Below are 17,500 nucleotides of genomic sequence, written 5' to 3'. Positions count from 1 at the left end.
AGAGGGAGGAGTGAGGAGGGGAGGGGAGAGAGGGGGAGGGGGGAGGGGAGAGGGGGAGGGGAGAGAGGAGGAGTGAGGAGGGGAGGGGAGAGAGGAGGAGGGGAGGAGGAGTGAGGAGGGGGGGGGAGAGAGGGGAGTGAGGAGGGGAGGGAGAGAGGAGGAGTGAGGAGAGAGGGAGGAGGAGGAGGGTTGGGGAGTGAGGGGGAGTGAGGAGGGGAGAGGAAAGAGAGGGGAGGAGGGGAGGGAGGGGGAGTGAGGAGGGGAGGGGAGGAGAGAGAGGAGGAGTGAGGAGGGGAGAGGAGAGAGAGGAGGAGGAGGGGAGAGAGGGGGAGGAGGAGGGGAGAGGAAAGAGAGGGGGAGGGGAGGGAGGGGGAGTGAGGAGGGAGGGGAGGAGTGAGGAGGGGAGGGGAGGGGAGGGGAGAGAGGAGGAGTGAGGAGGGTTGGGGAGGGGAGAGAGAGGAGGAGAGGGAGGAGGGGAGAGGAGGAGTGAGGAGGGTTGGGGAGGGGAGGAGGAGGGGAGAGAGGAGAGGAGGGGAGGGGAGAGAGGAGGAGTGAGGAGGGTTGGGGAGGGGAGGGGAGGGGGAGGAGGGAGAACAGGGAGGGGAGGGGAAAGGAGGGGAGGGAAGAGAGGAGGAGAGGAGAACAGGGAGGGGAGGGGAAAGGAGGGGAGGGGGGAGGAGAGGAGGAAAGAGAAAAGGAGGGAAGAGAGGGGAGAGGAGAACAGGGAGGGGAGGGGGGAGGAGAGGAGGGAAGAGAGGGGAGAGGAGACCACCACCCTCCTGGTGTTTCCAGGTCTTTGTGTAGAAGACTGTATTGTCTAATATGACAATAGGGTCATTTGTTGCGCTGGCGTCTGACTGACACATTTAAAGGCGAGTATCACATGTCGGTGCCCCTCCCTGCAGACTGAAGAATGTCACCTGTCACATCCCTATTGGCTGAAATAATAACTAGTCACGTCCCTATTGGTTCAAATAATAATGAGTGACAATAATAACAACTCATTATAGGAGGGCAGGGAACTCTGGAGCTACATATCGGTTCATCAAATTAACCTGCCAAACCTTTCACCACAACCCCAGACTAGAGAGAGGAGAGAGCTCTGTGTATTTATAGCTAGGCTACAGTACAGTCTGGCTGTAGGTTACAGTACACTCTGTCTTTAGGTTACAGTACACTCTGTCTGTAGGCTACAGTACACTCTGTCTAAACTCTGTCTGTAGGTTACAGTACACTCTGTCTGTAGGCTACAGTACACTCTGTCTAAACTCTGTCTGTAGGTTACAGTACACTCTGGCTGTAGACTACAGTACACTCTGTCTGTAGGTTACAGTACACTCTGTCTGTAGGTTACAGTACACTCTGTCTGTAGGTTACAGTACACTCTGTCTGTAGGTTACAGTACACTCTGTCTGTAGGTTACAGTACACTCTGTCTGTAGACTACAGTACACTCTGTCTGTAGGTTACAGTACACTCTGTCTGTAGGTTACAGTACACTCTGTCTGTAGGTTACAGTACACTCTGTCTGTAGGTTACAGTACAGTCTGTCTGTAGGTTACAGTACACTCTGTCTGTAGACTACAGTACACTCTGTCTGTAGGTTACAGTACACTCTGTCTGTAGGTTACAGTACACTCTGTCTGTAGGTTACAGTACACTCTGTCTGTAGGTTACAGTACACTCTGTCTGTAGGTTACAGTACACTCTGTCTGTAGGTTACAGTACACTCTGTCTAAACTCTGTCTGTAGACTACAGTACAGTCTGTCTAAACTCTGGCTGTAGACTACAGTACAGTCTGTCTGTAGACTACAGTACAGTCTGTCTGTAGACTACAGTACACTCTGTCTGTAGACTACAGTACACTCTGTCTGTAGACTACAGTACACTCTGTCTAAACTGTGTCTGTAGACTACAGTACACTCTGTCTGTAGACTACAGTACACTCTGTCTGTAGACTACAGTACACTCTGTCTGTAGACTACAGTACACTCTGTCTGTAGACTACAGTACACTCTGTCTGTAGACTACAGTACACTCTGTCTGTAGACTATAGTACACTCTGTCTGTAGACTATAGTACACTCTGTCTAAACTGTGTCTGTAGACTACAGTACACTCTGTCTGTAGACTACAGTACACTCTGTCTAAACTCTGTCTGTAGACTACAGTACACTCTGTCTGTAGGCTACAGTACACTCTGTCTGTAGGCTACAGTACACTTTGTCTAAACTCTGTCTGTAGACTACAGTACACTCTGTCTGTAGACTACAGTACACTCTGTCTAAACTCTGTCTGTAGACTACAGTACACTCTGTCTGTAGACTACAGTACACTCTGTCTGTAGACTACAGTACACTCTGTCTAAACTCTGTCTGTAGACTACAGTACAGTCTGTCTAAACTCTGTCTGTAGACTACCTGTGGTGTAATACTGTTATTAACAGATTGTTACCAGATGTTAGAGAGAGTTGTATGTTTTTCCTGGTCTGTCTGTTGTTGGTCAACACATTACATAGACCTGCTGAGATGATCAGGGTCAGAGTACACTCTGTCTGTTGTTGGTCAACACATTACATAGACCTGCTGAGATGATCAGGGTCAGAGTACACTCTGTCTGTTGTTGGTCAACACATTACATAGACCTGCTGAGATGATCAGGGTCAGAGTACACTCTGTCTGTTGTTGGTCAACACATTACATAGACCTGCTGAGATGATCAGGGTCAGAGTACACTCTGTCTGTTGTTGGTCAACACATTACATAGACCTGCTGAGATGATCAGGGTCAGAGTACACTCTGTCTGTTGTTGGTCAACACATTACATAGACCTGCTGAGATGATCAGGGTCAGAGTACACTCTGTCTGTTGTTGGTCAACACATTACATAGACCTGCTGAGATGATCAGGGTCAGAGTACACTCTGTCTGTTGTTGGTCAACACATTACATAGACCTGCTGAGATGATCAGGGTCAGAGTACACTCTGTCTGTTGTTGGTCAACACATTACATAGACCTGCTGAGATGATCAGGGTCAGAGTACACTCTGTCTGTTGTTGGTCAACACATTACATAGACCTGCTGAGATGATCAGGGTCAGAGTACACTCTGTCTGTTGTTGGTCAACACATTACATAGACCTGCTGAGATGATCAGGGTCAGAGTACACTCTGTCTGTTGTTGGTCAACACATTACATAGACCTGCTGAGATGATCAGGGTCAGAGTACACTCTGTCTGTTGTTGGTCAACACATTACATAGACCTGCTGAGATGATCAGGGTCAGAGTACACTCTGTCTGTTGTTGGTCAACACATTACATAGACCTGCTGAGATGATCAGGGTTAGAGTACACTCTGTCTGTTGTTGGTCAACACATTACATAGACCTGCTGAGATGATCAGGGTCAGAGTACACTCTGTCTGTTGTTGGTCAACACATTACATAGACCTGCTGAGATGATCAGGGTTAGAGTACACTCTGTCTGTTGTTGGTCAACACATTACATAGACCTGCTGAGATGATCAGGGTCAGAGTACACTCTGTCTGTTGTTGGTCAACACATTACATAGACCTGCTGAGATGATCAGGGTCAGAGTACACTCTGTCTGTTGTTGGTCAACACATTACATAGACCTGCTGAGATGATCAGGGTCAGAGTACACTCTGTCTGTTGTTGGTCAACACATTACATAGACCTGCTGAGATGATCAGGGTCAGAGTACACTCTGTCTGTTGTTGGTCAACACATTACATAGACCTGCTGAGATGATCAGGGTCAGAGTACACTCTGTCTGTTGTTGGTCAACACATTACATAGACCTGCTGAGATGATCAGGGTCAGAGTACACTCTGTCTGTTGTTGGTCAACACATTACATAGACCTGCTGAGATGATCAGGGTCAGAGTACACTCTGTCTGTTGTTGGTCAACACATTACTGAGACCTGCTGAGATGATCAGGGTTAGAGACACACTGGAAATTGGGCCTAATGACGAAGACTGGGATCACAACAGTCTTCCACATTAAGTGTATTTAAAGCAGTTCTTTACAGCAGTTCTATCCGTGTCTTTAAAGCAGTTCTATCCGTGTCTTTACAGCAGTTCTATCCGTGTCTTTAAAGCAGTTCTATCCATGTCTTTAAAGCAGTTCTTTACAGCAGTTCTATCCGTGTCTTTACAGCAGTTCTATCCGTGTCTTTACAGCAGTTCTATCCGTGTCTTTAAAGCAGTTCTATCCATGTCTTTAAAGCAGTTCTATCCGAGTCTTTACAGCAGTTCATTAAAGCAGTTCTATCCGTGTCTTTACAGCAGTTCTATCCGTGTCTTTAAAGCAGATCTATCCGTGTCTTTACAGCAGTTCTATCCGTGTCTTTAAAGCAGTTCTATCCGCGTCTTTAAAGCAGTTCTATCCGCGTCTTTAAAGCAGTTCTATCCGTGTCTTTACAGCAGTTCTATCCGTGTCTTTAAAGCAGTTCTTTAAAGCAGTTCTATCCGTGTCTTTACAGCAGTTCTATCCGTGTCTTTAAAGCAGTTCCATCCGTGTCTTTACAGCAGTTCTATCCGTGTCTTTACAGCAGTTCTATCCGTGTTTTTAAAGCAGTTCTATCCGTGTCTTTACAGCAGTTCTATCCGTGTCTTTACAGCAGTTCTATCCGTGTCTTTACAGTAGTTCTATCCGTGTCTTTACAGTAGTTCTATCCGTGTCTTTACAGCAGTTCTATCCGTGTCTTTAAAGCAGTTCTATCCGTGTCTTTAAAGCAGTTCTTTAAAGCAGTTCTATATGTGTCTTTACAGCAGTTCTTTAAAGCAGTTCTATCCGTGTCTTTACAACAGTTCTTTAAAGCAGTTCTATCCGTGTCTTTAAAGCAGTTCTTTAAAGCAGTTCTATCTGTATCTTTACAGCAGTTCTATCCGTGTCTTTACAGCAGTTCTATCCGTGTCTTTACAGCAGTTCTATCCGTGTCTTTAAAGCAGTTCTATCCGTGTCTTTAATGCAGTTCTTTAAAGCAGTTCTATCTGTGTCTTTACAGCAGTTCTTTAAAGCAGTTCTATCCGTGTCTTTACAGCAGTTCTTTAAAGCAGTTCTATCTGTGTCTTTAAAGCAGTTCTTTACAGCAGTTCTATCTGTATCTTTACAGCAGTTCTATCCGTGTCTTTAAAGCAGTTCTATCCATGTCTTTAAAGCAGTTCTTTAAAGCAGTTCTATCCGTATCTTTACAGCAGTTCTATCCGTGTCTTTAAAGCAGTTCTATCCGTGTCTTTAAAGCAGTTCTTTACAGCAGTTCTATCCGTCTGTCTGTGAGGGTAATGGAGCGTCTAGATGTGTCCTGGTGTTTCCTGGTTTTTGGAACGTCAAACCAAGTTGACCTCTGTCCCTGTTTGTAGTTTCCCTCCCCCAGTCTTGTCCCACATAGAAAACACACGATGATGATTAACTGAAGAAAACAAATTCCTTCTGCTGCTTTTACATATTCAGGAAAATAATGTGGGACCCCTTTTTTCCAACAAGGATTTTGTATCAGGTCTCTTTTGTTCTGGCAGGTCTTTATGTCTCACTCTCTTTGTCTCTTTCACATTTCACCTGTTCATCAGTCTCTCCCTGTCTCTCTCTCCTCCTCCTCTCTCTCCCAGCCCAGTGGGTTAGTCCACAGGGGTTTGAGGCCCTTTCGTACTCCAGTAATTGATGAATTGTATGCGATATGCAAATGAGAATCCATAAATCTTATGAATGACAGCTTAATTTATGTGAGCCTTAATGATTGCGGGATTAGATTTTAATTAAATGTCCTCAAAGGCACCCTGACTGGGTAGTTGCAATCTCTCTCCCTCTCTCTCCCTCTCTCCCTCTCTCTCTCTCTCTCTCTCTCTCTCTCTCTCTCTCTCTCTCTCTCTCTCTCTCTCTCTCTCGCTCTCGCTCTCTCGTTCTCTCGTTCTCTCGTTCTCTCTCTCTCTCGTTCTCTCTCTCTCTCTCTCTCTCTCTCTCTCTCTCTCTCTCTCTCGTTCTCTCTCTCTCTCTCGTTCTCTCTCTCTCTCTCGTTCTCTCTCTCTCTCTCGTTCTCTCTCTCTCTCTCTCTCTCTCTCTCTCGTTCTCTCTCTCTCTCTCTCTCTCGTTCTCTCTCTCTCGTTCTCTCTCTCTCGTTCTCTCTCTCTTTCTCGTTCTCTCTCTCTCGCTCTCTCTCTCTCTCTCTCTCTCTCGCTCTCTCTCTCGTTCTCGCTCTCGTTCTCGCTCTCTGTCTCGTTCTCTCTCTCTCTCTCTCTGTCTCGTTCTCTCTCTCTGTCTCTCTCTCTGTCTCGTTCTCTCTCTCTGTCTCTCTCTCTGTCTCTCTCTCTCTCTGTCTCTCTCTCTGTCTCTCTCTCTGTCTCTCTCTCTGTCTCTCTCTCTCTCTGTCTCTCTCTCTCTCTCTCTCTGTCTCTCTCTCTCTCTCTCTGTCTCTCTCTCTGTCTCTCTCTCTGTCTCTCTCTCTGTCTCTCTCTCCCCCTCTCTCCCCCTCTCTGTCTCTCTCTCTCTCTCTCTCTCTCTCTCTCTCTCTCTCTCTCTCTCTCTCTCTCTCTCTCTCTCTCTCTCTCTCTCTGTCTCTCTCTCTGTCTCTCTCTCCCCCTCTCTCTCTATCTCTCTCCAAGTCTACTGTCAGATTAAGTTTCTGGGAACAATTTATTGATAAGCTCAGAGCTCCGTCTTGTCAACCAACCAAAGGAGCAGCAATTAATAAATAGTGGAAAAGGAGGCAGAGAATCTCATCTGCTCATCTCATTTAGGTCCTTCCTAGAACTTGTGATTTTCCTCCTGGAGATAACTGTGAGTGTGTCCCAAATGGCAATCTATTCTCTATATAGTGCACTACTTTTGACCAAGGCCCATGGCACCTTATTCTCTATATAGTGCACTACTTTTGACCAGAACCCATGGCACCCTATTCTCTATATAGTGCACTACTTTTGACCAGGGTCCAAAGGGGGATGGGGTGCCATTTGGGACACATTCTAACTGTGTTATGACGTCTTTGTACTCTTATAACACAGTCATGAAGTCAGGTTCTCAGTCTTCATTAGAGAGAGAGAGAGACAGACAGACAGACAGACAGACAGACAGACAGACAGACAGACAGACAGACAGACAGAGAGAGACAGACAGAGAGAGACAGACAGACAGAGAGACAGACAGACAGACAGACAGAGAGAGACAGACAGACAGACAGACAGACAGACAGACAGACAGACAGACAGAGAGACAGAGAGACAGAGAGAGAGAGAGAGACAGACAGACAGACAGACAGACAGACAGACAGACAGACAGACAGACAGACAGACAGACAGACAGACAGACAGACAGACAGACAGACAGACAGACAGGGAGATAAAGAGAGACAGACAGACAGACAGACAGACAGACAGACAGACAGACAGACAGACAGACAGACAGACAGGGAGAGAGACAGACAGACAGACAGACAGACAGACAGACAGACAGACAGACAGACAGACAGACAGACAGACAGACAGACAGACAGACAGACAGACAGGGAGATAAAGAGAGACAGACAGACAGACAGACAGACAGACAGACAGACAGACAGACAGACAGACAGAGAGAGAGACAGAGAGAGAGACAGACAGACAGACAGACAGACAGACAGACAGACAGACAGACAGACAGACAGACAGACAGACAGACAGACAGACAGACAGACAGACAGACAGACAGACAGACAGGGAGATAAAGAGAGACAGACAGACAGACAGACAGACAGACAGACAGACAGACAGACAGACAGACAGACAGACAGACAGACAGACAGACAGACAGACAGAGAGAGAGACAGACAGACAGACAGACAGAGAGAGAGAGACAGACAGACAGACAGACAGAGAGAGAGAGACAGACAGACAGACAGACAGACAGACAGACAGACAGACAGACAGACAGACAGACAGACAGACAGACAGACAGACAGACAGGGAGACAGACAGGGAGACAGACAGACAGACAGGGAGACAGACAGGGAGACAGACAGACAGACAGACAGACAGACAGACAGGGAGACAGACAGACAGACAGACAGGGAGACAGACAGACAGACAGACAGACAGACAGGGAGACAGACAGACAGACAGACAGACAGACAGGGAGACAGACAGACAGACAGACAGACAGACAGGGAGACAGACAGACAGACAGACAGACAGACAGACAGACAGACAGACAGACAGACAGACAGACAGACAGACAGACAGACAGACAGACAGACAGACAGACAGACAGACAGACAGACAGACAGGGAGACAGACAGGGAGACAGACAGGGAGACAGAGAGCATAAATCCAAACCACTCCTAATCCCTTCTTTTTCTAAAGGTCACTCAGCTTGATAAAAAGGTGTTTAGTTCATTTATTTCCTCTCTGGCAGGGTGAGATAAAGCAACAGAACTACTGGGGCAGGAGGAGAGGAGAGGGAGGCAACGCTGGGTTCATATTTCTGGAAGGATGATTGGCTAAGGGGTGAGGTCAGAGGTAGCGCTGAAACACTTCCTGTCTCTCAAGAGAGGAAAGCACCTCCTCTGTCCTCTCTCCTCTGTCCTCTGAGGAGAGAGCAAGAGAGGAGAGAGGACCCGAGGAGAGAGGACCCGAGGAGAGAGGACCTGAGGAGTATGTAATTGAGATCTTGTTACAGGCTGAGATCATCCCCAAAAAAGTAATCCTTTATGATGCAAAGCCAAGGTTTGTTGGTTCAATTCCCGCAGCGATCACATACTCATACAACTAATGCTCAGTATACTGTGAGTGTGTCTGGATAAAAGCCTCTGTGTAACTGATTCGTTTGATTGTGTTTCCAGCTCGCGTCCTGGACGCCCCCCAAAGAGGGCTCAGAGTATGACATCATCAGAGAACCAACACCTTCTGTCTCATTCTGTCAGCGGGCTGATGTCAGCTGGCATCATGCCCCCTACTGGTGAGGGACCTGCATAGCACACACACACACACACACACACACACACACACACACACACACACACACACACACACACACACACACACACACACACACACACACACACACACACACACACAGACACAGACACAGACACACACACACACACACACACACACACACACACACACACACACACACACACACACACACACACGGAAGTATCAGTTGAAGTGTGATGTGTTTGTTCTTCTGTCATCACCTCTATTTTACAGTCTTCTATTTTGAACCACAGTGTTCCTGTAGTCTATGTTCTCCCAGTGTTCCTGTAGTCTATGTTCTCTCAGTGTTCCTGTAGTCTATGTTCTCTCAGTGTTCCTGTAGACTATGTTCTCTCAGTGTTCCTGTAGTCTATGTTCTCCCAGTGTTCCTGTAGACTATGTTCTCTCAGTGTTCCTGTAGTCTATGTTCTCCCAGTGTTCCTGTAGTCTATGTTCTCTCAGTGTTCCTGTAGACTATGTTCTCCCAGTGTTCCTGTAGACTATGTTCTCTCAGTGTTCCTGTAGACTGTTCTCTCAGTGTTCCTGTAGACTATGTTCTGAGTTTACACCCCACCTCTGCAGGCCTCTCTACCTGTTCTCTGTGTGTTTCACCGTTCAGCGTTCAAAGCTGCCCTTCTCTTTGTGTGCTTTTGTAAAACTCAATCTGTTCGTTCCTCACTTCAAAACAAGCTATCTCTACAAGTCCTTTTTACTCTCTGTGTTCAAAAGCATCCTGCGCCTCAGAGAGCGGTGTCTCTGGGAGAGAGTCAGACTCAAAGTAATACTCACTGGGCCTGAGAGAGTCTCTGAGCCCTTTTAACTGGAGGAGAGGTCACAACATCAATGTCAGCGGAGGAGATTAGAATTGAAAGGCCACAGGAGACTGAAAGAGAGGGAGGGAGGGAGAGACAGAGAGAGGGAGGGAGTGGGAGACAGAGAGGGAGGGAGAGGGAGGGGGAGACAGAGAGGGAGAGGGAGGGGGAGACAGAGAGAGGGAGGGAGGGAGGGAGGAGGGAGGGAGGGAGGGAGGGAGGGAGGGAGGAGGGAGGGAGACAGAGAGAGAGGCAGAGAGAGGGAGGGTGAGAGGGAGTGGGAGGCAGAGAGAGAGAGAGAGAGGGAGTGGGAGACAGAGGGAGTGGGAGACAGAGAGAGAGGAGGGAGAGAGGGAGGGGGAGACCAAGAGAGAGGCAGAGAGAGAGGGAGGGAGAGAGGGAGTGGGAGACAGAGAGAGAGGGAGTTTGAGACAGAGGGAGAGGCAGAGAGAGAGGGAGGGAGAGACAGAGAGAGGGAGGGAGGGAGTGGGAGACAGAGAGAGAGGGAGGGAGAGAGGGAGTGAGGGAGGGAGAGAGGGAGAGAGAGGCAGAGTGAGAGGCAGAGTGAGAGGCAGAGAGAGAGGCAGAGAGAGAGGGAGGGAGAGAGGGAGGGAGAGAGGGAGTGAGAGGCAGAGAGAGCGGGAGGGAGGGAGACAGGGAGGGAGAGAGGGAGTGGGAGACAGAGACAGAGAGAGCGGGAGGGAGGGAGAGAGGGAGTGGGAGACAGAGGGAGAGGCAGAGAGAGAGGGAGGGAGAGACAGAGAGAGGGAGGGAGGGAGTGGGAGACAGAGAGAGAGGGAGAGAGGGAGTGAGAGGCAGAGTGAGAGGCAGAGTGAGAGGCAGAGAGAGAGGCAGAGAGAGAGGGAGAGAGGGAGGGAGAGAGGGAGTGAGAGGCAGAGAGAGAGAGAGAGAGAGAGAGGGAGGGAGAGAGGGAGTGGGAGACAGAGAGAGCGGGAGGGAGAGAGGGAGTGGGAGACAGAGACAGAGAGAGCGGGAGGGAGGGAGAGAGGGAGTGGGAGACAGAGACAGAGAGAGCGGGAGGGAGGGAGAGAGGGAGTGGGAGACAGACAGAGAGAGCGGGAGGGAGGGAGGGAGAGAGGGAGGGAGAGAGGGAGTGGGAACAGAGGGAGGAACAGAGGGAGGAACAGAGGGAGGAACAGAGGGAGGAACAGAGGGGGAACAGAGGGGGAACAGAGGGAGGAACAGAGGGAGGAACAGAGGGGGAACAGAGGGGGAGCAGAGGGAGGAGCAGAGGGAGGAACAGAGGGGGAACAGAGGGGGGAACAGAGGGGGAACAGAGGGGGAACAGAGGGGGAACAGAGGGGGAACAGAGGGGGCGAACAGAGGGAGGAGCAGAGGGAGGAGCAGAGGGAGGAGCAGAGGGAGGAGCAGAGGGAGGGAGAGAGGCAGAGAGGGAGTGGGAGACAGAGACAGAGACAGAGAGAGCGGGCGGGGGGAGGGAGGGAGGGAGTGGGAGACAGAGTGGGAGACAGAGAGGGAGGGAGGGAGGGAGGGAGGGAGGGAGGGAGGGAGGGAGGGAGGGAGGGAGGGAGGGGGACACAGTGAGACAGGCAGAACAGAATGGTGTTTTGTTTAGCCAAGTGTAAACCTGAAGGAAACCTTTGATATCATCCTCTCCAGCCTCACTGGGGTGACGGCTTCTTTCACACAGATCTGGACATTTATTAAGGAGAACTGAGGAACAGAGGGGGAACAGAGGGGGAACAGAGGGAGGAACAGAGGGAGGAGCAGAGGGGGAGCAGAGGGGAGAGCAGAGGGGGAACAGAGGGAGGAGCAGAGGGAGGAGCAGAGGGGGGAGCAGAGGGAGGAGCAGAGGGGGAACAGAGGGAGGAACAGAGGGAGGAACAGAGGGAGGAACAGAGGGGGAACAGAGGGGGAACAGAGGGAGGAACAGAGGGAGGAGCAGAGGGGGGAGCAGAGGGGGAACAGAGGGAGGAACAGAGGGAGGAGCAGAGGGGGAGCAGAGGGAGGAGCAGAGGGGGCGAACAGAGGGGGGAACAGAGGGGGAGCAGAGGGGGAGCAGAGGGGGAGCAGAGGGAGGAACAGAGGGAGGAACAGAGGGAGGAACAGAGGGGGAACAGAGGGGGAGCAGAGGGGGAGCAGAGGGGGAACAGAGGGAGGAACAGAGGGAGGAGCAGAGGGGGAGCAGAGGGAGGAGCAGAGGGGGCGAACAGAGGGGGAACAGAGGGGGAGCAGAGGGGGAGCAGAGGGAGGAGCAGAGGGAGGAGCAGAGGGAGGAGCAGAGGGGGAGCAGAGGGAGGAGCAGAGGGAGGAGCAGAGGGGGCGAACAGAGGGGGAGCAGAGGGGGAGCAGAGGGAGGAGCAGAGGGAGGAGCAGAGGGGGGAACAGAGGGGGAACAGAGGGAGGAGCAGAGGGAGGAACAGAGGGGGCGAACAGAGGGGGCGAACAGAGGGAGGAGCAGAGGGGGAACAGAGGGGGAGCAGAGGGGGAGCAGAGGGAGGAGCAGAGGGAGGAGCAGAGGGGGGAGCAGAGGGGGAGCAGAGGGAGGAGCAGAGGGGGAGCAGAGGGGGAGCAGAGGGGGAGCAGAGGGGGGAGCAGAGGGGGAGCAGAGGGGGGAGCAGAGGGAGGAACAGAGGGGGAACAGAGGGAGGAGCAGAGGGAGGAGCAGAGGGAGGAGCAGAGGGAGGAGCAGAGGGGGAGCAGAGGGAGGAGCAGAGGGGGAACAGAGGGGGAGCAGAGGGGGAGCAGAGGGAGGAGCAGAGGGGGAGCAGAGGGGGAACAGAGGGGGGAACAGAGGGGGGAGCAGAGGGGGAACAGAGGGGGGAACAGAGGGGGGAGCAGAGGGGGAACAGAGGGGGAGCAGAGGGAGGAGCAGAGGGGGCGAACAGAGGGAGGAGCAGAGGGGGAGCAGAGGGGGAGCAGAGGGAGGAGCAGAGGGAGGAGCAGAGGGGGCGAACAGAGGGGGGAGCAGAGGGAGGAACAGAGGGGGAGCAGAGGGGGCGAACAGAGGGAGGAACAGAGGGGGAGCAGAGGGGGCGAACAGAGGGGCGAACAGAGGGGGAACAGAGGGGGGAACAGAGGGGGAACAGAGGGGGAGCAGAGGGGGAGCAGAGGGGGAACAGAGGGGGGAACAGAGGGGGGGAACAGAGGGGGGGAAAGAGAAGGAGACGTTTTTAATGGCAAAGCTCAGTTCATTTCAGAGCGGAGTTGTCCTTAACTAGCTCAGTGGTTTTAATGACAAATAGAGACTTTATCATGCATATTACAGTCCATTTAAAATACTTGACTTGGAGGAGAGACAGAGTAGGATGTTACTGGTGCTTTAAGGGCCGGATCTGTTCCATTAGTAGATCATGTGTTGAAGGCTGATGGCCCAGTGGTGTACTGAGTCACTATGGAGATAGATAGATGTGTTGAAGGCTGATGGCCCACTGGTGTACTGAGTCACTATGGAGATAGATAGATAGATGTGTTGAAGGCTGATGGCCCACTGGTGTACTGAGTCACTATGGAGATAGATAGATGTGTTGAAGGCTGATGGCCCACTGGTGTACTGAGTCACTATGGAGATAGATAGATGTGTTGAAGGCTGATGGCCCACTGGTGTACTGAGTCACTATGGAGATAGATAGATGTGTTGAAGGCTGATGGCCCAGTGGTGTACTGAGTCACTATGGAGATAGATAGATGTGTTGAAGGCTGATGGCCCACTGGTGTACTGAGTCACTATGGAGATAGATAGATGTGTTGAAGGCTGATGGCCCACTGGTGTACTGAGTCACTATGGAGATAGATAGATGTGTTGAAGGCTGATGGCCCACTGGTGTACTGAGTCACTATGGAGATAGATAGATGTGTTGAAGGCTGATGGCCCACTGGTGTACTGAGTCACTATGGAGATAGATAGATGTGTTGAAGGCTGATGGCCCACTGGTGTACTGAGTCACTATGGAGATAGATAGATGTGTTGAAGGCTGATGGCCCACTGGTGTACTGAGTCACTATGGAGATAGATAGATGTGTTGAAGGCTGATGGCCCACTGGTGTACTGAGTCACTATGGAGATAGATAGATAGATGTGTTGAAGGCTGATGGCCCACTGGTGTACTGAGTCACTATGGAGATAGATAGATGTGTTGAAGGCTGATGGCCCACTGGTGTACTGAGTCACTATGGAGATAGATAGATGTGTTGAAGGCTGATGGCCCAGTGGTGTACTGAGTCACTATGGAGATAGATAGATGTGTTGAAGGCTGATGGCCCACTGGTGTACTGAGTCACTATGGAGATAGATAGATGTGTTGAAGGCTGATGGCCCACTGGTGTACTGAGTCACTATGGAGATAGATAGATGTGTTGAAGGCTGATGGCCCACTGGTGTACTGAGTCACTATGGAGATAGATAGATGTGTTGAAGGCTGATGGCCCACTGGTGTACTGAGTCACTATGGAGATAGATAGATGTGTTGAAGGCTGATGGCCCACTGGTGTACTGAGTCACTATGGAGATAGATAGATGTGTTGAAGGCTGATGGCCCACTGGTGTACTGAGTCACTATGGAGATAGATAGATGTGTAGATAGATGAAGGCTGATGGCCCACTGGTGTACTGAGTCACTATGGAGATAGATAGATGTGTTGAAGGCTGATGGCCCACTGGTGTACTGAGTCACTATGGAGATAGATAGATGTGTTGAAGGCTGATGGCCCACTGGTGTACTGAGTCACTATGGAGATAGATAGATGTGTTGAAGGCTGATGGCCCACTGGTGTACTGAGTCACTATGGAGATAGATGTGTTGAAGGCTAGATGTAGTTGAAGGCTGATGGCCCACTGGTGTACTGAGTCACTATGGAGATAGATAGATGTGTTGAAGGCTGATGGCCCACTGGTGTACTGAGTCACTATGGAGATAGATGTGTTGAAGGCTGATAGATAGATAGATAGATAGATAGATAGATAGATAGATAGATAGATAGATAGATAGATAGATAGATAGATAGATAGATAGATGTGTTGAAGGCAGATAGATAGATAGATAGATAGATAGATAGATAGATAGATAGATAGATAGATAGATAGATAGATAGATAGATAGATAGATAGATAGATAGATGTGTTGAAGGCTGATAGATAGATAGATAGATAGATAGATAGATAGATAGATAGATAGATAGATAGATAGATAGATAGATAGATAGATAGATAGATAGATAGATAGATAGATAGATGTGTTGAAGGCTGATAGATAGATAGATAGATAGATAGATAGATAGATAGATAGATAGATAGATAGATAGATAGATAGATAGATAGATAGATAGATAGATGTGTTGAAGGCAGATAGATAGATAGATAGATAGATAGATAGATAGATAGATAGATAGATAGATAGATAGATAGATAGATAGATAGATAGATAGATAGATAGATAGATAGATAGATAGATAGATGTGTTGAAGGCTGATAGATAGATAGATAGATAGATAGATAGATGTGTTGAAGGCTGATAGATAGATAGATAGATAGATAGATAGATAGATAGATAGATAGATAGATAGATAGATAGATAGATAGATAGATAGATGTGTTGAAGGCTGATAGATAGATAGATAGATAGATAGATAGATAGATAGATAGATAGATAGATAGATAGATAGATAGATAGATAGATAGATAGATAGATAGATAGATAGATAGATAGATAGATAGATAGATAGATAGATAGATAGATGTGTTGAAGGCTGATAGATAGATAGATAGATAGATAGATAGATAGATAGATAGATAGATAGATAGATAGATAGATAGATAGACCTGGTGGCCTCACGGCTGAAATGACCTGGTGGCCTCACGGCTGGAAATGACCTAGTGGCCTCACGGCTGAAATGACCTGGTGGCCTCCTGGCTGAAATGACCTGGTGGCCTCACGGCTGAAATGACCTGGTGGCCTCATGGCTGGAAATGACCTGGTGGCCTCACGGCTGGAAATGACCTAGTGGCCTCCTGGCTGGAAATGACCTGGTGGCCTCATGGCTGAAATGACCTGGTGGCCTCATGGCTGGAAATGACCTGGTGGCCTCATGGCTGGAATGACCTGGTGGCCTCATGGCTGGAATGACCTAGTGGCCTCACGGCTGGAAATGACCTAGTGGCCTCATGGCTGAAATGACCTGGTGGCCTCATGGCTGGAAATGACCTGGTGGCCTCATGGCTGGAAATGACCTAGTGGCCTCACGGCTGGAAATGACCTAGTGGCCTCATGGCTGGAAATGACCTAGTGGCCTCATGGCTGGAAATGACCTAGTGGCCTCATGGCTGGAAATGACCTGGTGGCCTCATGGCTGGAAATGACCTGGTGGCCTCATGGCTGGAATGACCTGGTGGCCTCATGGCTGGAAATGACCTGGTGGCCTCCTGGCTGGAAATGACCTGGTGGCCTCCTGGCTGGAAATGACCTGGTGGCCTCCTGGCTGGAAATGACCTGGTGGCCTCCTGGCTGGAAATGACCTGGCCTGGCTGGAAATGACCTGGTGGCCTCCTGGCTGGAAATGACCTGGTGGCCTCCTGGCTGGAAATGACCTGGTGGCCTCCTGGCTGGAAATGACCTGGTGGCCTCCTGGCTGGAAATGACCTGGTGGCCTCCTGGCTGGAATGACCTGGTGGCCTCACGGCTGGAAATGACCTGGTGGCCTCACAGGCTGAAATGACCTGGTGGCCTCCTGGCTGGAAATGACCTGGTGGCCTCCTGGCTGGAATGACCTGGGCTGGCCTCCTGGCTGGAAATGACCTGGTGGCCTCCTGGCTGGAAATGACCTGGTGGCCTCCTGGCTGGAATGACCTGGTGGCCTCATGGCTGGAAATGACCTGGTGGCCTCACGGCTGAAATGACCTGGTGGCCTCCGGCTGGAAATGACCTAGTGGCCTCCTGGCTGGAAATGACCTGGTGGCCTCCTGGCTGGAAATGACCTGGTGGCCTCCTGGCTGGAAATGACCTAGTGAAATGACCTGGTGGCCTCCTGGCTGGAAATGACCTGGTGGCCTCATGGCTGGAAATGACCTGGTGGCCTCACGGCTGGAAATGACCTAGTGAAATGACCTGGTGGCCTCCTGGCTGGAATGACCTGGTGGCCTCATGGCTGGAAATGACCTGGTGGCCTCACGGCTGGAAATGACCTAGTGAAATGACCTGGTGGCCTCCTGGCTGGAAATGACCTGGTGGCCTCATGGCTGGAAATGACCTGGTGGCCTCACGGCTGGAAATGACCTGTGAAATGACCTGGTGGCCTCCTGGCTGGAATGACCTGGTGGCCTCCTGGCTGGAAATGACCTGGTGGCCTCCTGGCTGGAAATGACCTGGTGGCCTCCTGGCTGGAATGACCTGGTGGCCTCCTGGCTGGAAATGACCTGGTGGCCTCCTGGCTGGAATGACCTGGTGGCCTCCTGGCTGAAATGACCTGGTGGCCTCCTGGCTGGAAATGAAATGACCTGGTGGCCTCCTGGCTGGAATGACCTGGTGGCCTCCTGGCTGGAAATGACCTGGTGGCCTCCTGGCTGGAAATGACCTGGTGGCCTCCTGGCTGAAATGACCTGGTGGCCTCCTGGCTGGAAATGACCTGGTGGCCTCCTGGTGGCCTCCTCATGGCTGGAATGACCTGGTGGCCTCATGGCTGGAAATGACCTGGTGGCCTCCTGGCTGGAATGACCTGGTGGCCTCCTGGCTGGAATGACCTGGTG

At 50.4% G+C, this 17,500-nt stretch overlaps 1 protein-coding gene across 2 annotated transcripts in view; it reads left to right on the top strand.

Annotated features, from left to right (window-relative positions):
* The window catches only part of LOC124018541 (dachshund homolog 1-like), a 117,423-nt gene that overhangs the window by 33,601 nt on the left and 66,322 nt on the right, over window positions 1-17,500 (top strand). For both annotated transcript variants that reach the window (XM_046333873.1, XM_046333874.1), the window contains exon 2: window positions 8,833-8,948. In XM_046333873.1, the coding sequence (XP_046189829.1) occupies window positions 8,833-8,948 (116 nt within the window). The remainder of the gene's footprint in view (window positions 1-8,832; window positions 8,949-17,500) is intronic.

This window comes from Oncorhynchus gorbuscha, unplaced genomic scaffold (assembly GCF_021184085.1).
Source record: "Oncorhynchus gorbuscha isolate QuinsamMale2020 ecotype Even-year unplaced genomic scaffold, OgorEven_v1.0 Un_scaffold_541, whole genome shotgun sequence".
In the NCBI taxonomy this organism is placed as follows: domain Eukaryota; kingdom Metazoa; phylum Chordata; class Actinopteri; order Salmoniformes; family Salmonidae; genus Oncorhynchus; species Oncorhynchus gorbuscha.
The sequence above is the reverse complement of the archived record's forward strand: the minus strand, read 5'-3'. Positions and strand labels throughout refer to the sequence as shown.